This window comes from Glossina fuscipes, unplaced genomic scaffold (assembly GCF_014805625.2).
Source record: "Glossina fuscipes isolate IAEA_lab_2018 unplaced genomic scaffold, Yale_Gfus_2 1, whole genome shotgun sequence".
NCBI classification, from domain to species: domain Eukaryota; kingdom Metazoa; phylum Arthropoda; class Insecta; order Diptera; family Glossinidae; genus Glossina; species Glossina fuscipes.
The window spans coordinates 30568922-30596683 of NW_023998415.1; the positions used below are offsets into that span (position 1 = coordinate 30568922).

The 27762-nt window shown below is 34.0% G+C and overlaps 1 protein-coding gene and 1 long non-coding RNA gene across 9 annotated transcripts in view; both read left to right on the top strand.

Moving 5' to 3' along the window:
- Positions 1-12558: 12558 nt before the first annotated feature.
- LOC119632613 (rho GTPase-activating protein 20) overlaps positions 12559-27762 on the top strand; it is a 53117-nt gene continuing 37913 nt past the window's right edge. For all 8 annotated transcript variants that reach the window (XM_038025591.1, XM_038025592.1, XM_038025597.1 and 5 more), the window contains exon 1: positions 12559-13659. In XM_038025591.1, coding sequence (XP_037881519.1) covers positions 13211-13659 — 449 coding nt within the window. In that variant the 5' untranslated portion in view covers positions 12559-13210. The remainder of the gene's footprint in view (positions 13660-27762) is intronic.
- On the top strand, positions 17560-19821 carry LOC119632615. The gene is made up of 2 exons (XR_005246796.1): positions 17560-19021; positions 19088-19821. It is a non-coding gene; the product is annotated as an uncharacterized LOC119632615 (long non-coding RNA).

Consider the following 27762-nt stretch of genomic DNA (forward strand, 5'->3'; position numbering starts at 1 on the left):
TCTCTGATTAAATTTGAAAAAAAAAACAGATATACATATGGATACATGCATGGGTTACCAACACTACCGCCAGTACCACCATCACTGTCCCCGTTAACGCTACGGCGGATGCTATCATTCAGATCTAAGCGTTGCTGGATATTACTATAGCGACCGGCTGAAGCTGTAGTTATAGGGACCTGCAAACTGGCATTAAATGATTGGTATAATGAGGAGGAGGCTTGAAATGGCAAACGTTGACGCATTAATGCTTGCTGTCGACGTAATCGTCAACGTTGCACAATGAGATAAACTCATAGTTCATTTCTTTATTTTCTAAGGTGTCATTGCAGCTAGCAATGGGGTTTGATAATCTGGTTGCAGTGGTGACATTGGGGTTAGCGGTTGTGTTGGTGTTAGCAATATTGGGATTAACTTTATTATTAATAAATGAACAGGAATTATCATCTTGTCGCGGGCTATGATAAGATAGCTTGGAGCTTGCTATGTAAAAAACGCCCTCCTCACCCTCATTTCTCTTTTGGTCCTCGTCGTGATATTGAATGCTTTCCTTATTTTTACGATTTGCTTTCAATAATGGTTCAATTGAATAATAATGATTTGCAATATTATGATTAGCATGCATATGGTGATTAGTTGGTTTATGTTCATAATGTTGTAAATGTTGCAGATGTGTTGTAGTCGCTGTTTGTTGCTCTTGTTCTTGTTCTTGTAGTTGTTGCAGTTGTTGATGCATCAGTTCCATGGAATGGCATTTATTAAGTGAAATTTTTGTCATATGGTGGCGATTATTTGAAGTGTAGTAATTACTATTACTTTTGTTGTTGTTATTATTATTGCTGTTATTGTTTGCAATATTGTTATTGTTATTTTCTTTATTATGGATGTCAGTGGTGGTGGTGGTGGTGGTGGTGATGGTGGTTGTGGTGTTGGTAAAAGTAGATGTTGAGTTTTTTAGATTTTTATCATCAACAAAGTTATATCTACCGTAATTATTGTCCAATAGCATTGCGGGGCATCCTCCATCTCTAACAGCTACGTCGGCACAACCGCTTGAGGAGACAGTATTCGTTGTAGGAATTTTTCGTGCTGCTTTCGGCTGTTGCATGGAATTTAACTTGCACTGGCACCTTGGAAGCATTCTTCGTCGGTGTCCATATGCTCTGGCGCCAAATGGAAACTTTGCCTCTGTAATTGGTGTTGTTGATATTGGTGAGGCTGCTGTGATGTTGGCTGCTTATAATAAAGGAATGTGGTATTATTAAGAACTCCGGCGATTTGGACTTGCATAGGCGAGAAGACATTAGATACCGCAGGCCTTTCACTATGACGCATATCTGTTGCACTGGCACCACTTAAATAACCGACCGGATATTCATGTTCGTGTTGGTTTTGCTGTTGTTGATGTTGTTGTTGTTGGTGTTGTATTTGCTGGTATTTGTATGATACCAAGCATGCGGGCTGCCTGACGTTCATGGGCCTGCGTATAGTAACTGTGATGTTGTTGTAATTGTAATTAATTTTGAGTGCAGTTCATTGCGCTTTTTTATACCCACCACTGTAAGATGGGGGTATACTTATAATTCTGAATCGATTTAGCCATGTCTGTCCGTTTGTGTGGCTGTGTGTTGTTTGTTATTCTCCTGATCATCAAAATGAAGATATCGGCATTGAAATTTGGTACAAACATTGGACGTTTTTGCATCTAAGTTGTTATTGAAAATGGGCCAAATTGGTCACAGCAGAAGTCTGCAGTGGGCGATTTGAATGTTGAGACTTACAGACGCCGTCAGCGTAAATCACCTATTTATGTGGGCGTTCTCGCCTTAGAGGAAATAATATTCTAAAATACAGCGAATTTTTTTAGAATTTTTTTCATTTTCCTTTTATTACATTAATAAATGTCGTAATACCACTCAGAACTTCTTAATGACTGCCAATCTGGGTCTAACATCGTCACTCTGATAATTTGCCTCCGCAAAAAAATCACGACCACACATTTATCCGCTATCTTGCTGGCTATCTTACCAAAAGAATACAGACTTTTGAAAACAAACGGCTGGAATGATATACAGGTCTGTCCCTCTCCATACCTTCTCCTACCCTTAGTCATATCTTGGGAACTGTCGATCTCTGAAAGGGCTTTACTTCTGACAGCTAAAGAAATTTTGAAAGTTAAAATCATCAGACTGTTTTCTTTCTCGGATGATAGTCTCCAGGGCATGTGATGTATCCAGCAACTACACAAGTTGTTATTCAAAATTTTATCGTATTATCAACAAAGTCAACCCTATCCTTATCTTGCCATTCGAAAATGTATCAAAAGATTCGTGGTTTTTTCCGACAGCAGATCGTCCCTGAGCCTAACAAAAACAAAAGATCCTCACAATATGTGTATATCTGAAATTCTTAATATTTTGACGATTTGTGATGTAGATACATGTGATCTCGTCTGGACTCCGCGTCATTGTGGCTGTCATATAAATGAAAATGCTCGTCAAGCTCGGCATGATGGTGACGTTCTCTCAATCAAATATCTCGCCAAAAACGCCTTCCGTCTAATTCGAAATAAGATCGTGCAAGACTGGAAAGACAAGTGTCGGGATATAGCAAGATCAAATGAAGATTCAATACAAAATTCATTCTTTCATGATCTTTAAACCTCTTTCTGATGCCAACTTTACCACACGGGAGAATAAAGCGCTCAAAGGACTCAAGTTCAACCAAACATATGACAAAGTTTATTTAAAGGTCGTTGGACGGATGCCATCTGGTATATGTGATGAGTGTCACACAAAAGAGTTAGCCGCGTATCTTATTTTTATGTTCAGTAAATTCAACAACGCTAGACATTCATTTGAAATTTTCGATATCTATAGTAACCTATATGAAGTCTTTCGTGCTCGCAATAAATTTGATCTTAAGCACCTAACTGCCTTCATTCAAACTGCTGACTGCTCCTTTTAAGTTATCGTAGTTATTATCATTAAACTTCTTCATACTTTAAGAGTGTTCTTAAGAATTTTTTGTAATTCCATAAACCAATAATTCCTACAAAGCCATAGCTTGTTATCAACGTTCTGGACTAAACTCCAAAATGGACAACTTGAATATCAACTAGTCGAGATAGGTTAACGTTATTGTATCTTCAATAAATCAACAATAATCATCAGGTGATCCCGATCATCTTTTCTCTCTGTCATCGCCTCCGTTGCGGTTATCAACCCGAAACTCTTAAGATGATTTTCTGTTAAAAACTCTCAACGTTATAGTGGTTTTATTACATACAGATATGATCTATTCTTCTTTTGTTTACCAAAAAAAAAAAAAAAATGCCGCCGTAGTTTTTCTTACACTTCTTTAAGTGAACTGTGACCTCTCCCACGCGCTCTAGTATGACTTGACAGAATTAGTATTATCAAACTTATGCGACTCAAAGGTCATCTGTTTGGAAAGAAACCGCCAACTTTTTCCTTAAGGCAATATATGCAGAACTCATCTGTTATCTCATCTTACGCTTCATATATTGCGTAGTGTGTGCCTTGTTTACCTTATTCGCACAATTGTTTTTTGTTTTCTTGCGAAAAGCATCAGTTCGAATATGTGCTGCTGATCGAAACTAGCTTCGTTTTCTCATGTTTAGTCTTTTGAATAAAAAATTTTACGAATTTTTCTTCTACTTCTTCTTGCTTCCTTTGCCTAAAAAGTAATTTTATCGTTGCATTTTTTACGCAATCTCTGATTTCCATATATATGATTGTTTATTTAATTAAAGAAAATCCTTTGGACTTGCGCAACTTCAAATGGATTTAAAAAATTTTTTTTCAATATTTTTTTAGTTTATTTGAAATTTCAAATTATATTAGACTAATTGTAAATACCTCTTAGGAGTTGCAATTCTTCTCCTTCGTCTTCTGTCATCTCTGCAAATCAACAACGGTTAGCTAATCTACTTTTAGGCTAACTTGTAAAATTAAATAAGTTCAGTTCGCGTATTTTCCAAAACACTATACATTTAGAGGAGGTGATAGAAGAGCTAATTGGTTGCTATCTTTTTGGTTGGACTTAGTTCAAATATTTGCTTTATTCTTCTTTTTAATAGAAAAGGAAAAGTTTTTTATAATGTTTTTCATGGATTTCATGGCATTTGTCCAACCACATGTTCAATCGGAATGGTTTAAATAAGGACAACTCTATCTTTACAAATTTCTTATTAATGCATTAAATTCGATTTAAGGTAAAGTAAAGAACACAAATACATCAGCTTTAGGCGTGAGACGTGAAAACGAACTGTCATTAATATAAATTTTCATTTGGGCAACGAATGAAATCAATTTGAGAAAATGAAACATTAAAGAACGGGCGGTCATCATATAGCGGAAAGTTAGCTTTTGCATTGGTATTCAGCCGGTTTAGCCGGCGAACACAAGACCGAAAGCTAACTTTCAGCTACGTGATTGCACCTCTGCATTTACAATAGAATAAAAGTTATAATATTTTAAACACTATAAAGTGATTAGATGAAGTTTGAAAGAGGATTGAGTACAAATGTAAATAAGCTGCTTAATTATTTCAACTTAAACTGTATTTATTTGTGAGTGAATTTACAACTGAGGGTGAATAAATATCAAAACAAAAACTACATTATATGTCTGCATTAAGATTTTGTCGACTTCTTAACTATTTTTACTATTTTTATCAACACCCCGTAAGCTGCAATTGGTTTTTAGTATAAAATTGGCCTTTTCTCAAAACCATAAATCTTCTATTTATAATCTGTTGACAACGTGCTCAAACTCTTCGCTAATTGTCTAAAGTGCAACTCTGCTTTTTCTCTTTAACCAGCAATTATGTGTTAATTTGTTTTTGTTTCATGTTTTGAAGACAAATAAGAATCCAAAGCAAAAAACGAAAGTGACAGTTCAAAGAAAAATTTTCTTATTTTATTTGAGAGAGAATAAAATTCAATTTCTGAGAGTAAAATTTACTTTCTTGTACGTTTTTTATGAATGCCCTTGTTTACTTTAGTGAGATTAAAATTTTATTTCTAAAAGTAAAATTTTTTTTTGCGGAGAACCTGAGAAAAAAATTCTCGTTACAAAAAACGAAATTTTTATTATAAAATTTCTATTATTTTTAACCTCTTTTTTTCAAATGAATAATAAAAAATTACCTGTTAAATAAAATTATATTAATTAAAACTAAACTAAAAATAACAACAATTATATTTATATAACTAATAATATAATTTTTATTGTATCCAAATCAAATACATAATTTCGTTTCATATAATATATTATTTTTCAATTCGATTAGATAATGCAGTTAATATCCTAGACATTCCAGCATTAAAATACTTATTATCATCCAATTTCAACTAATCCTAATAAAATTGTAATTAATATTATTGAAAGCGATTAAAATGCAAATATAAAAATTAATATAATAATCGATCCAATTCGATTACAATTTTTCAATCCCCTATTACATATTCTTTTCTATAAGAAGTTACATAAAAATTGAACTTATTGCCTATGCAAACTGTATTCAGTTGCCTTGGTTGCTCATGCAAGCGCAACGTAACAAAGTAATAAATCGCACTTAGTAGACATAGTAGCTAAAATGCATTGAGTTAAGGTGACCAGATTTCATATTTCCACATTTTGGGACGATATATATATAAATTAAAAATAATTTTCTTTTTCCATTTCTATAAAAAAGTCATTGTAGTATTGTTAATATTGTATTCAAGACTGTATTTGCTAAATATTCTAAAAACATATAAATGTATAGAAAATTTCTACATTTGGTGACCTTAACTGCAATTGTGTAGACACTTTAAACGTATAATACAAAAAAACCCAAATATGATGCCAAATGGAAGTTAACAAATAATACAGAGTTGCAAATTTCAGTTTGTCAGATGCAGTAGATGCAGGGTCGTATTTTAGCAAAATTGTTTTATATTCGTGAAATTCTATAAAAAATTACTTATAAAATTATTCTTACTTTTTATTATTAATATCAGCACAACCTCATGACATTTTTAATTTTGCTATCTTGTACGTTTTTTCGTCTTAATAGTAAAAATGTGTAAAAGTCTAATAATTTTTTTCTTATGCATTGCACAATTATTTTCTGTTTGAAAGGAATTTATGTTTTTTATTATGGGTTCTTATATTTTTTTCATGCATATTCTCTTGATAATATGCACAATACAAAATGAAATCTTTCTTGAATATTTGAAAGATTTTCTCAGTCGGGTAATTAACACCATTAGCTAGGTATTTGCTCTCGCTGATAAGAGTTTCCATTTGAATTTCTTTTATTTTCTTCTCATTTTTGGAGTGTTTTTCAACTACTGTTGGAGCTTTTATAATAAGCGATGAGCACATTTCAGAGTTCGCTCTTTTACGGATATATGCCTTTATCGCATTTGCAATAATTAGGCATAGTATTTATTATTTATTTATTTATTTATTTATTTTATTCCACTTATACTAGAAACTCAACTAAACAAGTAACAGTCGAGTTCAATAGGCTCTTAATGCAAAACTAATATTAATTAACAATAAAATTGAGTATAAGCATAATAAAACAAATAAGAAGAGAAAAAAAAAAAAGAAAAAGAAAAAAGAAAAAAAAGCATGTACACTATCAGCATAGGAGCACACTTACAACCGGTACAGCACCAAATTGCAAATGAACCCCTAAGCCATCGCAAACATGCATAAGTCTGGCAACCGATAATAAATTAACAATAATTCACTTTCGAAACGTAACGACTTTTTAAGGATGAAAGCTAGTTTAAATACGACATAGGTAAATCGCGCGTATTAAGCAATGTTGCTTTAATGGACTTTAAAGAGTCCGATAACGAGAATAAGTGGTAGACGTCATTTAGGTTCTTGCAAACGACTCTGAGCGGATTGAACAGCTCATAATTAAATTTACACTGATTAAGCTTTACCAAGATAAAGTGCCTAGAGAAGCGGTTAGGGACATTGAAGCTTACTTCACCAAGTAATGAAGGCGAGTCAATAGCACCATTTATTACTTTAATTAGAAAGGAAACGCCAAGAACAAATCTACGTTTCTCAAGAGACGGTAGGGACAGCAGAAGCAACCTATTTTCATACGGAGGAAGAGAGGCAATCGGATCCCAACCCAAATTTCTAAGGGCAAACAGCAAGAATTGCTTTTGAACTGATTCAATTGAATCTACGTAGCACCTATATGAAGGAGACCACACAACTGAGGCATACTCGAGTATGGGTCTAACCAAACACATGTACAGCCTTTTCGTAATGTAGGGATCATCAAGCTCTTTGGACCACCTTTTTATAAAACCAAGCGCGGACCTAGCTTTGCTAATCGAGAGCTCAATATGCAAGTTAAAACGTAACCTATGGTCAAATAGGACGCCTAAATCCGTAATCGAATCGACGTCCTCCAACTTATGCGAATCTATGAAATACTGAGTAATGAATGACTTTCTTCTTGAGAATGAAAGCTTCTTACATTTACTCAGATTTAGTTGCAGGAGATTCAAAGAGCACCATGCAACAAAATTATCTAAATCACCTTGAAGCTGATGTGATTGCGATTCAACAGAGAAGGAAGAAAACAGTTTCACATCATCAGCATACATTAAGATCTGGCTGGAATTAACCACCGATGGGAGATCGTTAATGTATAAACTAAATAAAATGGGACCCAAGTGACTTCCTTGAGGTACGCCAGACGTAACGGGGAATTCATCCGAGCTAATGAAGTTAAACAAAACTCTGAAGGATCTATTGTGCAGATAAGAGCTTATCCATTTCACTAAGTAGGGTGGGAAACCGGAGGCTTGGAGTTTAAAGATAAGTAGTCTATGGTTAACCAAATCAAATGCTTTGCTTAAATCAGTGTAAATAACATCTGTGCGAGAGCCACTAGAAAAAGCCTTGAAAACATGACAGGTAAACTCTAACAAGTTGGTGACTGTAGATCGCCCTTTCCGAAAGCCGTGCTGGTGCGGAGAAATATACGAATTAATGGCAAAGGCTAAATGCTGAGTCACAATACGCTCGAACAACTTGGGCAAGACACTCAACTTGGCTATGCCTCTGTAGTTCTCAACAAATTGTCTACTTCCACTCTTGTGGATAGGAATAAGGAAACTACTCTTCCAACATGAAGGGAAAACACCTGAACACAAGGACATGTTAAAAATCTTTGAGATCACACCACACAACTCGACAGCGCAAGATTTAAGTACACATGATGGAATTCCATCAGGTCCAGGCGAACAACTGTATATTAGAGAACTTAACCCTTTGAAAACATCATCTTCCGAAATAACCAAGTTAGGTATTGAAACCGAGTTAGTTATAGGATATGGGTAGTTTGCTGATAACTCAAAATTAGCAATCGAAAAGTTTCGTCGGAAATACTCAGCAAATAGATTTGAGATTTCAAAATCATCCGAGGAACCAGAGCCATTAAAAGAAACATGAGATGGATATGTGGAAATTTTTCTTTTAGAGTTAACAAATTTAAAGAAGAATTTAGGATTAGCAAACAGAGAGGATTTAATGAACTGAAGGTATCTGCAGTAATAATGATGGTTGAGGGAGTTAAATCTATGCCTCGCCACCGAGTAAGCGACATAGTCGAGCGCAGAGCCACTTTTCGAATATTTTTTGAATAGCGAGTTTTTTCTATTCTTGTGATATTTAATTGTCTTATTAAACCACGGGGGACATCTGCTTCGAGGTCGACAATGCTTGATCGGAACAGATGCAGCAATAGCTAGATTTAATGTATTGTAGAACGATGGCATTAAGTTTTCAATACTACCGGTTGAGAAATCAAGCGTCAGATGTGAAAGACGATGTTTTAGTAATACAATATTGATTTTATGAAAATCATAATAATTATTTAAACAAGTTTGAGTTGGCACATTAAGGCATTCCAACAAACCATCATTAATATGATGAAAGGAAATGCATATTGATGGATGATAAGGATCCTCAGGTAAACTAAAAGGTGGGCAACGATTTACGTAAATCTCGGGAAAATTGGCAAAGCAGAGATCAAGCAGTCTACCATTACAATTAGGGATACGATTATATTGACCCAAATTATGATCAAACAATTCATTAAAGAACACAACAGCCCTATCAGACGTTGAAGTAGGAACCAAACAGCCAGAATTATCAGTGTTACACCAAGTGACTTGAGGCAAATTGAAGTCACCCAATGCAACAACCAAATCGGTGGGTCTGGACCGCTTGGCCACTTCACAAATGAGGGCAGCGTGTTTCCCGTAAATGGAAATATCAGAATTTGGGGGAATATAGGAGCAGGTTATGAATAGATATTTATCAGGCATATTCGCACGAATAGCGATAAATTCAACGTCAGGAGAAGTGGGAAATTCAATTAAATTGGACGGGACTGACGCAGATATGGCAATTAATACACCACCACCAATGCGATTTACTCGATCATTTCTAAACACTTGGAAAGAATTATGAAAAAGTTCCGACGAATGTAGATCGGGTTTTAGCCAGGTTTCAGTAAAGGCCAAACAGAAAAATTCCGTGCTCACTGAATTTAGAAAAGTGGAACGAATTTTCGAATTTAGGCCCCTAACATTTTGATAAATGAGAGATAGTGGGCCTGAAGAAACAATTAGTTTTTTGAAGGCGACAAGACTATTGCCTTGGTATTACGGGGACGATCACGAGGGATAAATTCCTTAATTAAGGATCCTACCGGCCACAGTGATTTATTTAACAACATATCACTGTTTTCAGTCGGAACTAATATTTTAAAAGAGGAGATTGCCCTAGCTTGAGAAGGAGCCATTTTGAAGATGCTAACACGCTTTAAGTTGACTGATGGGACTTTCGTCGCCAGATAACCTTTTATGTTATCCACCGATGTTTCAGGTGCCAGTCTTGACACAAATATTGCTTTTCTGGGAGGAACTGCCGTCAAGCAAATGTCATTATTTGGAACAGGAGGGGGGTTCACAGTAGGAGAGTTTCGAGTTGGGGAAAATATAGATGGGGTTATCGCCCTTGTACCGCCAGCTTGTGAGACTTGCCCAGTCTGGTGACCAGCATTCACACGCGAACAGGCAGGAGGAGAGGATGACTTATTTTTCTCTTCATTACTTTTAGGCGATGGCACTTGATTAGAGTGAGTGGCGGCTCTGGGCGGAGATACCCTTGCCACTTCAGCGTAGCTTAAAACCGATGGACTTGCCGGTTTGTTTGTAACTGTTTTGCTACCAACCGACTCAGCAATATCGGAAACATTACTATTCATTTTAGAGTTAGAAGGAGCGGTAACTTGTACCAACGAATTAGATTTGGAGAAAGCCAGTGGTGCCCATAATTTATTTAGTTCTGTTTCTAGTAAATTTTCCAGCGATATACCATCCCATGATTCAACATTTAATGATAGCCATATTTTTCACTCCAATGTACTATTTCTTCAGCTTTATCGGAATAGTCTAGATTGTTAATGCAGTAAGGCTCATCTTGCATGGTGTACTCTTCCTCTAGAACTTGGCATGAGGTTAATTTTCCTAAAATTATTTGAATTTGATTATTACTACATAATTTCATGAAATATTCATGGGCACCGCCGTATCTTTTTACATTGCCCAATATTGACTCCAGGATATCCTGGTTAAATTTTCGCGATAGTATATTTATTGCCTTGTTCGATCACAGCAGCTCTTCGATTAATTGTTCGAATGTCTTTAACATGTTTTTCGTGCCGCTATGTAGATATCCTTGAAATATATTAAGCTATCATTTAAATCCGATTTGATTTCAACCCAGATTATATTGTTAATTGACCGATTTCCTTTGTGTTTGTGGAAAACATTAAAAATTTTACTCGCTTTTTTGCACCATTCTAGTGATTTTATTTCAGATGTCTGTGTCTTCTCTATGTTTTTGAATATACCACGTTCATTCGACGCTTTTAAATTTGCGACAATCTTGTCGCTAAATATATTAAACGGAGCCAGCGGGCTTGAAGGGGTTAAATCAAAGCCTCGCTTTTTCAGTATAGCCGAAATGTTTGAATATTCCTTGTTTTTGTTAATCTCATTAAACAGAAGGTGAATGGGGCCCTCCGACTCTTCATTAAGGAACTCTTTAGAATATTTTATAACAAACTTGTTCCGCAAACATCTCAATAGTTGTATGTAGTCATATAAGGTAGGAATGTTGCTATAAATTGGGAGTAATGAGAATGCTTTTCATATGTACGGGAGTCACAGGTTGGTCACAAACAAGATCTACAACTTTTAGTCGAATTGACTCTGCAATTTTTATAATATATAATGTTTGAAAAGCCACATCATCTTTTTTTTTACATTAATTTGAAAATTACACAAAAGTATTTTGAAATTGGTGATCAGGTTCCTGCCGACAAATACTGTTGACCGCTTGGCCACTTCTGGTATCATTTCGTTTCCTTGGTTGGTACGGCTTTCCATGCAATCGTGTTTTTTATTACGATTTTGTTCTACATCGACGTAAACATCGTCAACATTTACTATTATTATTATTTTCTGTTCCTCATTTAACTTACGATTTTTTTAAATTGTTTCTTATAATTTGACTCCATTACGTCGACAATCTTTTTTAAGGTACGAATGTTCGGTAAATGAATCCCTAAATAGACTCTCATGAAACCATAGCACTTATAGTACTGCGTATATATCTGTTCGCAGAGGCCTTTCTCTTGCTCGGAGAAGCTACTTTCAGGTGTCTTTTTACTAATAACTTTTACTAACTTTTATTTATTTTGATTATCTAGACTAATATACTCCAAGTTTGTCTTTAACCGTTTTGATGTTGATGAGATATTGTCGTTCATCTCTGTCTTGCATGCATTCATTTGTTCCAATTGTTCCATTCGTTTCAATCCTTTTAGTGGACTATTTTTTTCAGAAGTGTGTAGATAGTGTTATGATCGCATCTGTGACCAATATACGATTAAAGCTGGAATACTTTAATAAAATTAAATTTTCGTATGTTTTGAAACATTTAAATCAATTTTGCAATTTATTTGCAGGGAGTTTGACAAGCGATCTTTTTTCATCAAATTTATCTTGATTATGTTTGCATATCCATACTAATCACTCGCTTATACCCGGGATGCAATATCATAATAATTAATATAATAAGAAGAATAAAAATGATAGTAATAGTATAATAAAAAAATACATAAAATAAAATAAATTAAGCCTAGGAAATGCAAGATAGATTTGTTAATTTTGCTTACTTACTTAAATTTTGTTTAACTGCAAGAAAAACATTTTTTAAATTTCAAATGAAAAGAATAAAGAAGGATTTTAATAGGCTTTAATTTTCTGAAAAATTATTTCAAAATGTTTTCCTGCGCGCGTTTTCTGAAAAACGATTAAATTTTATTTGTTTAATCATATGTTTAAGAATCAGATGTTTCAGATGTTATAAACACAGGTATGTTTTATATGAAAAATGAATCAAAACGAAGAATCAAAAAGTGTGCATCATTCACAAAAAGTCTTTTGATGTATTAGTCGGGCGATCGGAAATTATAGCTGCAAAGGAAATAAAATTTAGGAATTTAAGTCATAAAATCCAATTTACTAAATTTATTGTTCTTTAGCCGACTGTGTATTTAAAAGCAATGGCTGATGAACTGATATATAATAAACGGCATAGAGAAAGTAAACGAAACAAAATCAAAAGTGAAAATTTATTAAACGAAAGTCAATTTAGGAGGGCGTGCGTGTATGTGGTTGATTAAAAATTTCTCATATTTCTACTAACAGGAGTGGCAGCCGAATAGCAAAAAAATACATTAAGCTAGTGGAAAAAAAACTGAAGTTAATAAAGACACTCTCGAAAAATGTTTAATTGAAAGGAAGGCGAGAAGAAATAATTTTGTTTTCAGGAGTATTAAAACGTGACGTTATATGTGTGTGTATGTAAATTGTGTGTATTCCATAAATAGGTGTGAAAAAGGGAAGAGATAAACATTCCAGGAAAGAAAATGTATTTATTACAAGTATTTACGGAGAAATTCTTGTAAAAAGATTTTCTCTTAAGAATCACAATTAAGTGCACGCTTATGTGAAAAGTATTAAATTGAAGTGGTAGCAAAGTCATTTGTTAAGCTATTTTCAACGCAATCAGCATTTAACACTATGTCCAGTTGGGCCGAACGTGTACATCGTCGTGCAGCCGATTTTGGTAGTGTGGTAACATCCTGCGGTCATCCTGGCTCATCGACACCCGCTTATCCTTATCGTTTGGAAAAAGTCAAATTTGGTATACCTCTAGAGGAGGTGTGCAAAAATGATAACATTCCCGGTCCCTTATTGGTACTAATACTTAAACTTAACAAGGAGTCACCTAATCGAAGAGATGTATTTCGGGCGCCTGGTCATCAAGGGGCTATGAAGAAATTGATACATTTTTTGCAAGCAGGTCGTCTGGTCAATGTTGACAATTATTCTGTATATACCATAGCTAGCGTCTTAAAGAAATTTCTACGGAAAATACCCAACGGTGTGTTTGGACGCACCGGTGAAAATGAACTATTTGCCATTATTGAGTTGGAAAGCGAGACCGAGCAAACGGAAAGATTACACAAGTAAGTCAAGTAAAGGCCAAATTCAAAATCATTCTAGAAATTTTCAAAATCAATTTAATTAATTACTAAAAATTTATACAAAGCCTGACTTAACTGGTTTTTGATAAACTTGCATATACTCAAGCTAATGTTGTTCTTGCCAGGTGCAATGTTCTGCTCTAATTGATCAAAAACAAAAAAGGAAAAAAAAAGATGTTTACATTGGATGGTATTGCACAAAAACAAAAAATGAAAAGTATTAACACACAAAGTAACTTCATATAGCAGTCTGCACAAAAAAAAATTACAGAGAATTGCATTTAATGCGCGTGAATAAAATGCAACGAAAACATTGCTTTGCTAAAAAAAAAGTTAAATAAAAATAAATAAAATATGTAAAAAAAAAAAAACAAAAAAATGATAAAAATGAAGAAAAAACATTTGTTAGTATTAAAAAAAAAATAAAAATAATGTCAGCAAATCTGAAAGTGTAATACAATGCAGAACGTAGCATAAAAAATAAAAATCAAAGCATTTACAAATAACAAGTTAAACCAGTTAGCGACGAGTGCTTTTAAAGTAGAAAAAAAGAAAGCAAATTAAACGAGTTTAAATATTTTTTAAGTTTAATTTAGAAAAACGTTTTTTTTTTTTTTTCAATTTTCGCAAACTAAAAAAGAGCACATAATAGTTAAATGGTTAAGTAGCAGCAATGTTTAAACACTTTAATTACGTACTTATACAGAAACATATTTCTGTCGTGTTTGTGAAGAAGCCGGAAAAACTAGAGAGTGTATCTCTTGAGTTTTTCTTTTATCTTATGTTATATTTCTTGTTTTAAAAGCACCAATGAAAAAACAAATATTTTTTCTTTCTTTTATACGTATATAGTAAAAAGAAGGTACGTTGTAGGCGCGCAACTGCTTTTTCTTGTTGGCTTTTTTCTTTTGTATATTTGAACGATAAACATGTTTGCTTGAAGGCGCTTTGCAAAAATAAATACAAGAGTTCGGTTCGGCAGGTATCACTTGAAAATCGATCATTGATTAGCTTTGCATACAAATAGTAACATCGTATTGTTTATTTACTTAGGGGAAGCGACAACAATTTAAATGTCTTAACAAGCAAAGAATTTTCTATTAAACCAACGAACCAAACAAATTAGTTCGCCTAAGCATTCCAGATGTTGTCGCAAAAATTTCTTGATGAACATAATGCTATTGTTTGCCTGCGTTTGAACCTAGCTATGAATACGTTACTGTTTTCGTGCGTATCGCATAGAGCTGGTCCTGTCGATACAAAATCTCTTAGCCTAATGACCTACTTTTTTTTTTAAAGTTTCATTGTATTCTGGGAGGAAGTTGACTTTTACGAAGCAACCGTGTAAATATAACTATTCTGTGACAGGGTTGCCGAACCAGCACCATCTCTGCATGTAAAATGAGATAATGCTGGCATTTTGCAAGAGTGGAACACAAACGTTCGCGCGACAGGTTCTTGATTTCAAATTCCGCTTCCAAATCCAGCAATAATCGGTGATCGCATGAATTCCTTATCAGTCTAATGACCTGAATCTATTTCGTTCCGCCCTTACATTGATATCTCATTCCCTGTATTTATATTTGATATATATGTTGTCACTTAACTGAACGTGGTGCGCTCGAAAAAAATTGTACCCTTCGTAGTACCTAGTGATCTAAAAATTGCTACAAATAAAAAAACACACTTACCTAAAATGATACATCAGTACGTAGCTACAAACACTTCAATATCAGTCATCACTGACTAAGTATTACTCATTTTTGAGCATTATTTTGAGGTGGTGGAATCAAGAGACATAAAAGAAGGTGATAATATTAGAATCTTGGCACAATTTCTTGTAGAAGTTCTGACACTTGCGTGTTGCGGCCTTCTTCCCACCAACAGGTATATCAAACATACCAAAGGGGCTCCAAAAAGGCGAAAATACACTTTAATGCAAGTAGCAAATGAACAGAGAGAAACTGCAGAACTGCATGGTGAGTTGCGCCAAGTTTTGGAGGTTTTTTGTCTCCAACGTGCTCCATAGCATGATCTGAAGTTTGAAAGACCAACGATAACGGAACGTTTGCGGACGATGCCAAGTTTTATTTACGAAAATTAGTGCGGTTTGTTAATTTTTAAGGACTTGCGTATAGCGGTAATAGTAGTAAAATATCAAGGGTAATAAAATTCATCGAATAGCATCTTTGAGAATTTTGCGAAAGTTAAATAAATTGAAATTAGGTTTGAAAAACACATTGATTAGAAATTATGTAACACTTGGTGAAATAGTAATATTTTACAGTCAGCACTGAAGCTTAGTGACATACGAATTTTATGAAAAGAGCCTTAGAGATCTCAGAGATTATATAAAGTGTATATATTAGTTTAGTTTATTTTATTAATTAATAATAATAGTTAATAATCATAATATGTTTATTATTATACAATAGCAATTATTATTATAATTAATATTAACGTGCTAATATGACCATAAAATTTCTCGCGGAAAATTTTTGAACAATGGTAATATTTAGGTATAAATAATAACAATGTTGCACAGTATTGAGTGAAGCCATAGATACAGGCGTAATTATGCATTATAAATTCAGCCCTCTCAGACTAACAATCGTTTTAGTATGGAGTGGTAACGAGTTCCACAAAATATTTATGATTAATACTTACGGTCAGGAGGATTAAATTCATTGTCCGTTCATATTTAGCAAACAATATTTTTCAATATAAATATTTTGATCTTCAAATTCCGATGAGCGGAGATTTCTGACGTGAAGCAACGTTTGAAGATCAGAATTCAAAATCTTGAACGAATGTTTAAATAATTATTTTCATTTTTAAATTTATTAAAAACATATCCAGCGCACTTAATAAAAGATTAGTTTACAACCTATCGCTAGAAACTCGATCTAAGTTACTATATAGGTTCCATAAACATTTGCAATAGAATATATATATGAAATTCGGGATTGATCTATACTGGTCTATTAGAGTGTTTGTGTGTATGAATGTTAACGTGATAGTCTCGATTGCCAAAATTTTGCAAAAAAAACAGTGAAAAGATTATCGCACGCAGGCAGATAAGGAGAATGCGTCAGATCAGTCAAAGAATAACCCTACAGTACAATGCAAACTGGAAACTGAAAACATCTCAGTTTTCAAAAACCAAAAAGAAATGTGATTGGTTTTCTGCTCATTATTTATAAACAACAATTACAACAACAAACACAATATCTGCACAAAAAGAGAAAAAAATCGCCATAACTATCAGCCATTATAGAGTATTGAAGCTTTATTATTTTAATTAAAAAAAAAAAAAACATCATTTTTTTTTTGGTTAAGAAGCCAATGGTGGTGGATATAAAAAATTCCCCATAGCCGAATTTAATTATCTTTCTTGCTTTCGTTATATGCGTGTTGCGTTTGGGTGAAGATATACGCATAGTTAAGAGTTAACGATGGTAACACTAGTTTCTTTTAAGATAATACAAATTTATTGTAATTTGAACTCTTTTTGTTCTCACTCTATCTTTGTCTTTGTCTATCTCTATCTCTTTCCTTATCTTTCTTCGCTCCTTTATAAATAATAGTAAATATGTTGTGCGCTATTAATAGCTTATAACTTTCTCTACCCATTTTATATATATATACTGCTAAGTATTTTGTTTAGAAGGTCAGCAGAAATATTCTTTCCAATTCATATTTATGGCTAAGCTATTTTATGGCTTCTTGTCCTTGTCGTAAATAGGAGAACATATTTTCTCTTCTTTCTATTTCTATTAATAAGAGTTGCGGTAAAAGTTCGCATATGAAAAATAGATATAGAAAATATAGATAGATATTTATATTTATATATATATATACATATATATATATATATATGTATTCGGTTGTCAGGGATGAAATTTATAGATAAATAGATAAGTGTATTTAATTGATTATATTCAAATTTTATCCTTGACGACCCAATATGTACATGTGAATATGAAGTATTCTACTTAAGTCACTCACCTATAATGATGTCTATAAATCTGGTACTATTCTATATGATCCGGATGTAATGTGTTCCCTATACTTATTTGATATTATAGTACATTTAATAATAATTGCTTCTGTGTGACTACCCAGCACGAAAACACTTATAAACGAGGAAATACCAAACGTTGCGTTGCCTTTCAAATGAACGGAGATAGTCAGTCAGTCGTGAACGTAGGCGTTGTTGTTTTTATACAGTGAATAAAAAAGTCTCTTAGGACTCTTGTACATGTAGGTACAGACACAGTTAAGAAATGTGTTAACTTTATTACTCCATTTGTAACAACTAGACTATGTAAACTGTCTGACCTATGCGTGGTTGTCATGCAAGATAAAAATATAATAATTAATTGATGAGGAATTCATTGCTTTGGGATAAGGTTTTGGTTTTCTCAAGCTCAAGTTGAGATGGGTTTGTCAATTGCACGATCATAGGATCATAACTACTTACTTAGCTACGATATTTGCAATAGATTACAATATAAGTCGCATATTTTGGTTTTTGTATGCAAGGTTGAGAAAGACGAAGCAGCACTCACGGGATTAATGGGCTGACATATCTAAATCGATCCAATTTCTCATCCAAATGGCAATACACATGTTCGCTGATCAATTGTCAGCAAGTTATCCCGTAGCCGGCAATTTTCGTAGATACGCGCACCACTAGACATTTCGTATATAATTGGTAGCTGCGATGAGTTAAATCATTTATAAAATTTGAATGTCTTTCTTTGACATTTATAGGAAGATGAAAATTGCATCATAGCAGATTTCTTCATCCAATACTTTGAAACAAGCACTGAATAGGAAAACTTGCTTGATCAAATAGCTATGAGTTTTCCTTTTTCTTAAGCGAACAAGTTTCGTGGAAAAGTTTTTATTTCCTCGATACTGAAACATAATGAGCGGCGCATATGGTACTTATGTATAAAAAATAGTATGCATAGATGATTATATGTGTATGTCTACATAATATAAAGATTGCCTTTAAAAGTTTAATGAACGTCAGTTGCATAAAAAATGCATTCATTAGAGAGCGATTGAGTTTAATAACGCAGTTAAAATAAAATGGAGATAATTAAAAATTTAACATATATTGTCTATGTATAAATTTGTAACGGAAATTGATTAAGTTTCGCACGATTGTTATCGTGAAACATTTAACCTATGTCTGATCTCTGTTTTGTCGTCAAGAACTGGTCGAAATCGTTGCAAGGTTTCGTTTAATCGACATCAGCACCGACGACAGCGACGATCTTGTAGTCGAAAAGTGCTGCAAGCCCAATCCGTTCACGGCATTCACTCTAATATGGTAAGTACTGTATCTACGAAGAATTCTTCGAAGCTAAAGATAAAACTTTCGAGCTTTGCATTGCAGAGCTAATCGCCATAAAATTTCCAGCAAAGTCTCGCTAAATTTCCAAGGTAGATCAATTTGCTGCACAACTGCGTCCGACCAGCACCAGCACCATTTTTGACGCTTTAAGGAGATCATCAATTTTTCTTAAATAAGCTCTTCTTTGATGAATTAAAAGGTGGAGGTAATTGTTGTAGAAAAAATCGAGAGCGTGATCGGATAAACGGGAGTACCTGAAATATTGATTGTTGTTGTTGTTGTTGTTGATATAAAAACAAGTTAAACGAAAGCCTATTAGAAAGAAGTAATCATTAAAGGCTATCTAGTAAAGCTCTTACCACATTTAAGACGGGAAACATTTGCCATTTGCTATAAGGCATCGATCAAAAGGTCTTTCAGAGTAGCTCTACTCTGCAATTATCTTCGAAAATCCTACCGCAGTCGACGATCTACTTTGCTTGTGCTCTGCCGTAACATTTTGCTATAGTGTAATGACAGTCGCGATGTAAACCAGACCCACACTTTGCGAATATTCTAAGATCTTAGATAGCTACCTCATTTACTTACAGTGTGATCGACCAGAAGAACAACAGGTTGCTTTTATATTATAGCTATGAAATATCCTTAGTGGGGCGGGTATATTTACAGAAAGAACTGATTCTTGCATTCATGTACCGAAATATATGAACACCCACCAGAAAAACATAAAATCGCTATTAAACAAATAAACATGATGTGTGGAAAAAAAACAAAAAAGAAGCGAAATGAGAACATAAATAGAAAAGAAAGAAAAACGTAAATAAAAAAGAAAAATAGTGAACGCTTAGAACACAATGACGTAGGTTCTCAACAAACAAAAAGAAATACACTTTTATATATGTACCATACACACACACACATTTATATATATTTATATTGAGAACGCAGTGACGAATAGTATTGCGCATGATACGTAAACTAACCGTAATGAATGAATAAATTTCAACTTTTGTTGTTATTGTTGGCAAAGAAAAAGAGAAAATTTAATGAAAATGAAACAAACAACAAATGGAAAATATAATATAAATAAAACAATTATAATTATGTTAGTTGTTACGCATCCGAATGACGTAGATTGGCTATGTTTAAAATTTTTAGCAGACGGAACGCGCCTGATAGCGATACATTCGAAGGGAAATCTCCTATTTTCATATTTAGAATAATTCGTTTTTATAAAAATTTCTAGTATAGCATGACTTACGCCGCTACTTCCTAGCTATTGGGAAATTCTAAATTTCATAGCGCCTAGAAGGGACAAGTGAAGGGCGAGAATATATTAATGCTTGTTATTATTCGTATTTGTATTTGTATTTGTATTTGTATTTGTATTTACTCAGAAATATTTGAACAACAGAGAGAAGAGGAGATATTCAGTTCAATTTCTCAAATTAAGGATGGAAAGGATAATTGTGTTGATTTCAAACAAAATAGATTTGAAAATAATTTCAATTATAATCAAAAACGATCTGAAATTTTAAATGTGTAGACTTCCCTTTTAATACTTGCCACCACTTGTGATACAATCGTATATTAAGCTTGTACGGATATATGCAACACCCAAAAGGACATGAGACAGACACACCTTTTAGTATAGCGGTTGATTCAGATTGAAGTCATTCTGTCTGTCTGCATGTCCTTCTTTTTTTCGTGTGTACAACCAATAGGTCGCCATTTTTGAGATATTTTGATGAATTTTGATATATTGACGTGCTTTGATTGAAGAACGAATGCTATTGAAAATGGTTTAGATCGGGCCACTTTTTCGACCACTTCTCATATGAAGCATTATTTTGAAAGGTCGTTATATTAATAACCCTCTTAACAATGTAGTGTAGTGTTGTGTCCATTTATTTAATATGATTCGATTTAAATTATTTTCATTAAACCTGCGTTAAAAAGACTCAGTACTCAGGCTTTACGGAACAGTTCATGTTGTCTCACTAAAGCGTGCATATCGAGCGGAAAAAACGTCGATGAAAACGAGGAAAATGATTCACGTCGATAATGAATGTCGAATATCCGCAATGGTACTTTTTAGAAAAATTACTCTCTCTGCTACCGACACAATTGAGCCGATTATTAAGCGAAGAAATGGTCATAATTTGCGAAATAGTATTATATAGGAGAGTTTTGTATAATCGAATGACGATGACGCCCAACCCCATATGGCGTGATTTGTCTGGGAAAGTTTGACAACATTAATCTAGAATACTTTACCCAATAATACTTACACTATTGGATGCATATATTTATTTACCGCAAGTGATGATCGACGTCTTAGATACGCTCGAATGTGATGGCAGCTTTCGTATATGCTATTAGTTATAGTGTTTTCGAAAACCATATCACAATTGCTTAGGCAATTATTGTTAAATAACCCAAACGAACGAACTAAATTTTATGGAATGCGAACAAGTCTTTATTCTTTTAGATATAAACTTTTACGAGTTTCATTTCTAAAATAAAACCGTTTTGAAGGGCTGACATATGGGGTAATTTAATTCAAGTTATATATAATAATTATGTGTGTGTGCTATACACACACGTGTATGTGTTACGAAATTTTTCGCTTCAACATTTTTATGCGTTTATGACGGAACTGACTCGCACACCCTCCCAGTGAGGCAATTTTTCACACTGTGACATCAGCTTAACAGTAGAATTGTCTCAATAAATCATTTCATTGATTTCTTATCGTTAAGAATATTGTATTTCTCATTGTTTAAGATGATACAGCGAAGCATTTGAATGGAAATACGCCCTCAGCATATTCTCTAATACATAAGATTTTTACGCAGTTACAGCGAAAAAAGGGAGAATAAACGATCGAATTGGTCAACGATATAATTTTATTTAAAAATGGCGAGGAGGTTAACGTAAGAAAAATAAATTCAAATATTTATTTAGCTAAATTGTTCAGAAAAGCATTTTTTTCTTCTTCACTCAATAAGAGACACTCTGAACACACTAGAGTATCGTAGAATAGATTTTGTCAATTGAAAGCATTTTTTTACTCTAAAAGTGAAGGGCTAAAGTCCTAAAGCCTTTCGAATGGGTAGCATTTGGGGGAATGAGTCGCCCTTGAGACGGTGTACCCAAATGCAAATTTATTTATAATTTCTCAAATTAAAAGATGTCTTTAAAGAGTGTTTATGTACACAAGTACGTTCATATAGTTTCGTGGAGGCTGTCGTTGAATGAAAGGCATGAAATGAAGTTGAAAGAAATTCGTATCGAATCGGGCAGTGCTTTTGTCAAAGTGAGTGATGAAGCTCTTCATGTTAATTAGAAATTTTTTTTGCCGCTTTTTTTCGAGAGTTCACTCACAAACACGTGCAGTGTGAAATACGGAATTCTGCCTTTGATAGGATCCGGTAAAGTAGATACCTTTCAGCAAAGAATCGCCGAGAAAAGACAATTCGGGAGAATATTCGGGCAGGGAAGGGCTTTTTTTTATGGTGCCTTGGGACTGCAAGCAACATGCAAAAAACATGCCTATAACACATTTTCAAATTTCAATTGCGTTTTTTTCTCGAAACACGATTCTTAGAAACGATCGGTGGCAATATATCTACAATTGTTTAGACAATTGTTTTCCCACTCGAATTCTCTTGTGAAACACACACGAGATTTTTAATAAGTTCATTACAACATTGTTCGGTAGCAAAAAGGTTGCGTTTGCGAAAATTAAACATTTTTCATTTCAAAATCAATTGTATTTTGTGATTTAATTAGCGATAACTATGCAGCATATATGAAACGGATTTTTTTTTTTTTTTTTTTTTTTTAATATGACCAATCATTAAGGAGCTGCGCTTTATTCACGTAACAAAGGTTGTGGTCAGAGAGGAAAGTGATAAATAAAAATGAGTGAGACCGTCAGCTTAGTAATTGCGCGCCTTAATCAGACTGTTTAGTCGCCATCCTTACCTACTCGGCTACTCATGCGAAATTTGCACGAACTAAATTATGTGCAGGTTGTAGAGCGCCTTGCGTTGAAGATGCGTCGTGATGCATGGTGAGCTTTACTTAATATTTTTTAAAAAGAGCACTGCTAAGCCTTTTAGGTTGTGGGGGCGAATTTATGCTGGAACAGCTAATGCTTTTCATTGTATTGAAAATTCTACCGCATTTGAGAGTGAGTTGAACCCGAAACCAGCTTTTAGGATGAATGGTATAAATATATTAACAAAGTGAAAGTATAATTATGTGTATGTATGTTGTGTCTGTAACTTTTCTTTGGAATAACTTTTTGCCCAACTACTTTTATTGCACTATTGAAAATGTTAAGATTTAAGGATTTCTATGATTCAATGCTGTTATCGCTTTCTTTGCTTAAGTGTCTACAGCACTGCTAAGTGTAACTGCCTACGATGTCGTCTCCATTGAATGTTTTAGTCCGGATTCCATTTTTATTCTTATGCTGACATCAAGCTCTCATTGTATGCTCATTTATCTATTCTTGGTATATAAAATGTCTTGTATACAGTTAAAGGTTTTTGCAGTGAATCTTTGTGCGATTGCTTCTTACGACTTTTATATGTTGTCTATTTTTTTTTTTTTTTTGATAGTTTTTATTTTTTTAAATGTCTTTAGCTGACGTCATAGTTTCATTTTGTACATTGGCAAGGCAGAATATAATTTTCATTTTCATACTCACCACCGCCAAGGCATGGAAATGTATTTGTTTTGTCAAAAAGTTCGCAAACACTAAAAACTTAAAACGAAGGATCAATCGGGTATATGACACGCCGTACAGTACAACATGAGTACAATAAATGTAGTGGGACTTGGCCCACCATTAAATGCCTTAATGTAATTATTCATGAAACGATCTTTTAAAATAGGGCTTTAAATTAACACAAGACGAAAAATTCCATAGCCCTCGTCCGTCGGTGCGAAATTTATCAAAACAGTTTGAACACAAAAGGGCAAAGGCAATCCGACAAAAGGACAGTCTACCTCAGATTGATTCAGAAAGTGCTTGTTAATCACTATCGCTATGAAGCATACATCAGCACAAACTTAATATACCCTTGAACCCACCAATGGTGTAGGTTGTATAAGAAGATATGAAGCAAATAGTTTTTTGGTCAATACTCATAAACTGCAATAGATATAACATAATGCAGGAAATGCTGACCCTGTAAAAAATTGGAAAAAGCCCCTTCACGTCCGCTCAATATTAATGATGTTGTTGTCGCACTCTTTATGTAATTTGGATAAGAAGTCGCGATGCGGTATTCATGGTATTCATTGGTATTTTGGTACTTTTGGTAATTTTGCGTAATTTTTGTAAAACTCACAAACTTATTTGCGATTAGCCGGATTGTTTTTATCCATGTAACGAAGACTTGCATCATTTATGCAACTTATATAGATTTGAAGCAATTCTATCTAGAACTGAGACGGAGCAATGAAGTGTATTTGTACCGCGAATTCTATATTGAGTACGACGACCTTAACACATTTACGGAATATCGAAACTTCATCTTTTCGGAGAGGGTGCTGTGTGTAGAAGATGCGACAACAGTCGAATATAATTCTCTTACTTGTTGCTTATATTGAAGAAATAAAATAAAAACAATGTGAAATGCTTCATTCATTTATTTATTTGTGCCCCAACATGGGCATGTTGTTGTTTATGTGTTGCGTGCTTGTAATGTTATTCTATTATTCTTTTAAATCTAAATTGGTTAGACGAGTTACAATAACTCAGTTACATGACTGATTGTTGTTCCGCACATTAATTAAAATCATGTACAGTTATAACTAACTGCATTTCTAGGGACAGAATTTAATGGGTTAAAATATTATATTATTATTCGAAAAATTAAACTAAGAATATTTTATAAAGTCCGAAAAGAATTTTTTCTTTCTTTTTTTTAAGTGCTCTTCGAAAATTTTGTTTGTTTACAACCAGCAGCACAACAGTCACATATCTGCTTTAAGCGATTTATCTATCGACAGTATAAGCACCAGTGGAAAATGGCGGGCAAAAAATCGACCTTTGGTCCTTTGGTTAAGCGTTCTTTTCAATTTTGAAAAAAAAATGCACTTTGCCTTTGTGCTTGGTAGTGGGCACAAATGGAATCAACATTGCTGGCAAGTTGCAAGAATTTCGGAAATAAATGAAAATTTCGAAACATTTTTTTACATCCAGCAACATTTTCGTGCATGTAGTTTGGCGGTTATATGCAACATATAGAAGGTCTTCGAATAGATCCATCTTTTGTTATACCGATCGATGTCTGTCCGTTTTGTGTTCGTGAGTGTTTAACTCTCAGATCGCAATTTTGCCATGCATTTGGTGGTTTCGGGTATGTTAACAGATTCTTCTGCCAACTGATATTACGCTACGGATTATCAAGACCACATTGTCGGACTTGGTGCCCGGTATACGGTATACGATAAGATGTCTAGATTCTTAGGAATATTTCTCGATGCCTCTTCGCAAAAATTGTTATTGTTCTATAACACTTTGTCTATACGGTTGGGAACTATTCTCTCATCATCTTTGCCTAGTGTATTGACCAAGTAGATATATGCATAAACTGAGGGATCGTTATCTGGCTTAGACAATTTTCGCAATAAATGAAGTTTTTCACGCTTTCATTCATCACGGAAATTTTGCTTTCTTGGGTACGTGTTAAATAAAATTTGCGCATATATATCGGACTACAATGGGATAGGTATTTTTATTACGTAGTTCAGGAGGATGTCCTCTAGAGCCGGCACTTTGTTATCATCGTGAACCTGTTTTATAATTGTCTTATTGTTCAAGTTTTATATTTACCGCATCATATATCCTGGGTGAGTTCTCGCATTCTCGGGATTTTGTTAACAATATTTCCCATCAAATGGTCGTGGGCAGACACAGCTCAATAGTGCCGGTTTGTAGACCAATTCCTAGGGGTGGGTATTTACTACTTTCAGCAACGTAAAAAAAAGGCGTTTTTTTTTTTTTGTTTTATTTTGGCTAGCAATTGTTGCGTCCGCAGTTTAGCGATATCTTCTAATGTTGAATTAACGTTCGTCTTGCTGTTGCTTGTTCGATATGCCTCGTGATTGAGTTCGCCATGCTGTTAGTATAGTCAGATAATGCGGGCGTTATTTTTCAACGGAGCGCTTGATTAATTATTTATCGAGCGTACTTGATAACCATCTGGGTCTATTTGGGCGACGCACAAAGTTATTGAACCGTTCATTGTCTTGCAACTTACAAATTGCAGTTTGCTGTTTATTATACTTATATATACATTCTTAAGATATTATGTCCGTCGTGTCGCTAGTGCGCCGTATTTTTACGAAGCGTGCGCAGTGTCCGTCGAGTAGGAGTAGGACCTCTTGATTCGAGTAGCGCTCTTGTTATTGGGTTCGTCCATTGGCTGCTCCATTCTATCGCCTAGGTGTTAAAAATCACCCTCTATACGTAGTGTGGACCGTTACTTACCACTTTTGTACGAGCATGTATATATGTGTGTATGTTTGTGTTTGTGTTTGTTTGCGTTTGTATACTCTTGTGTACACGTTTATGCCCATTTATATATAAGCTCGTTTGACCTTACGCGCATATGCACTCCTTATGCACTTTTCTGCCTCTATTTTAAGATTCCATTGCATTCATTACTTTTATGATAATGCGTAATATTTACAATTGTTTTTACATAAAACAACCAACAAATAAAGCCAGACTTGAGAGTTTCTTTCTTTTAGAGATATCATGAAAACGCACACACACACACACACACACACACACACACACACACACACACACACACACACACACACACACACACACACACACACACACAACACACACACAACACATACGCACTTATTTTAGTGTTTGTACTTATATGGACTTGTATGCGTATAGTCCATAATGTATGTAAAAATAGCTTTCATGCCTCTTTCGTAATCGATGTTATTATTGTTGCTGTTTTGCGAATGTTAATGCAATTAAATACATATCTTAGTCAGTCTCGTCTCCCATGTTATTATAATACTATTGTTATTGCAAAATGGAAAAAAAAAAAAAAAAAAAAAGAGAAAATTACGCGGGATTGCTTATTATGTGAAATTAAAATGAAGCTGTAATTGTTAATGGAAACTATTAAGTTAACCCTGCTGTCGCGGATATTAAAAAGAATGCTGAACCATTTATGTATGCAATAATGTATTAATGTACATCATGGAGAAACATATAGATGCGTTTTTTAATTTGTTAAAAAGTATTTAAAAACTTTGAAATCTGCTGACCTATCTACGTTCATGCACACGTTTGAATAAATCATCACACTCTGTGTAGTAAATTGTCTCTTATTTAAGATAAGCGAATTCGTATGTGTCCGTCACATCGCAATAGGAAGATTTTTATTGCCCCTATTTGTCGTGCAATTCTTGCGAAAAAAATAACAATTAATGTACACGTGTCTGAGTGAAGATCGTCGCAAATGAAGAAATTTCAATATCTTAGCACTAAATGTACATATACACCTATTCGTGTAAAGCGGGTCAGATGACCCCTTTTAAGAAAACCATATATATATTCAACGGGGCGAGCAGCAAATATACCAGTGAGCATAATTTGGTTTGTAAATAATTTTCTTTTTTTTTTTTTTTTTTTTTTTTTTTTTTTTTTTTTTTTTTTTTTT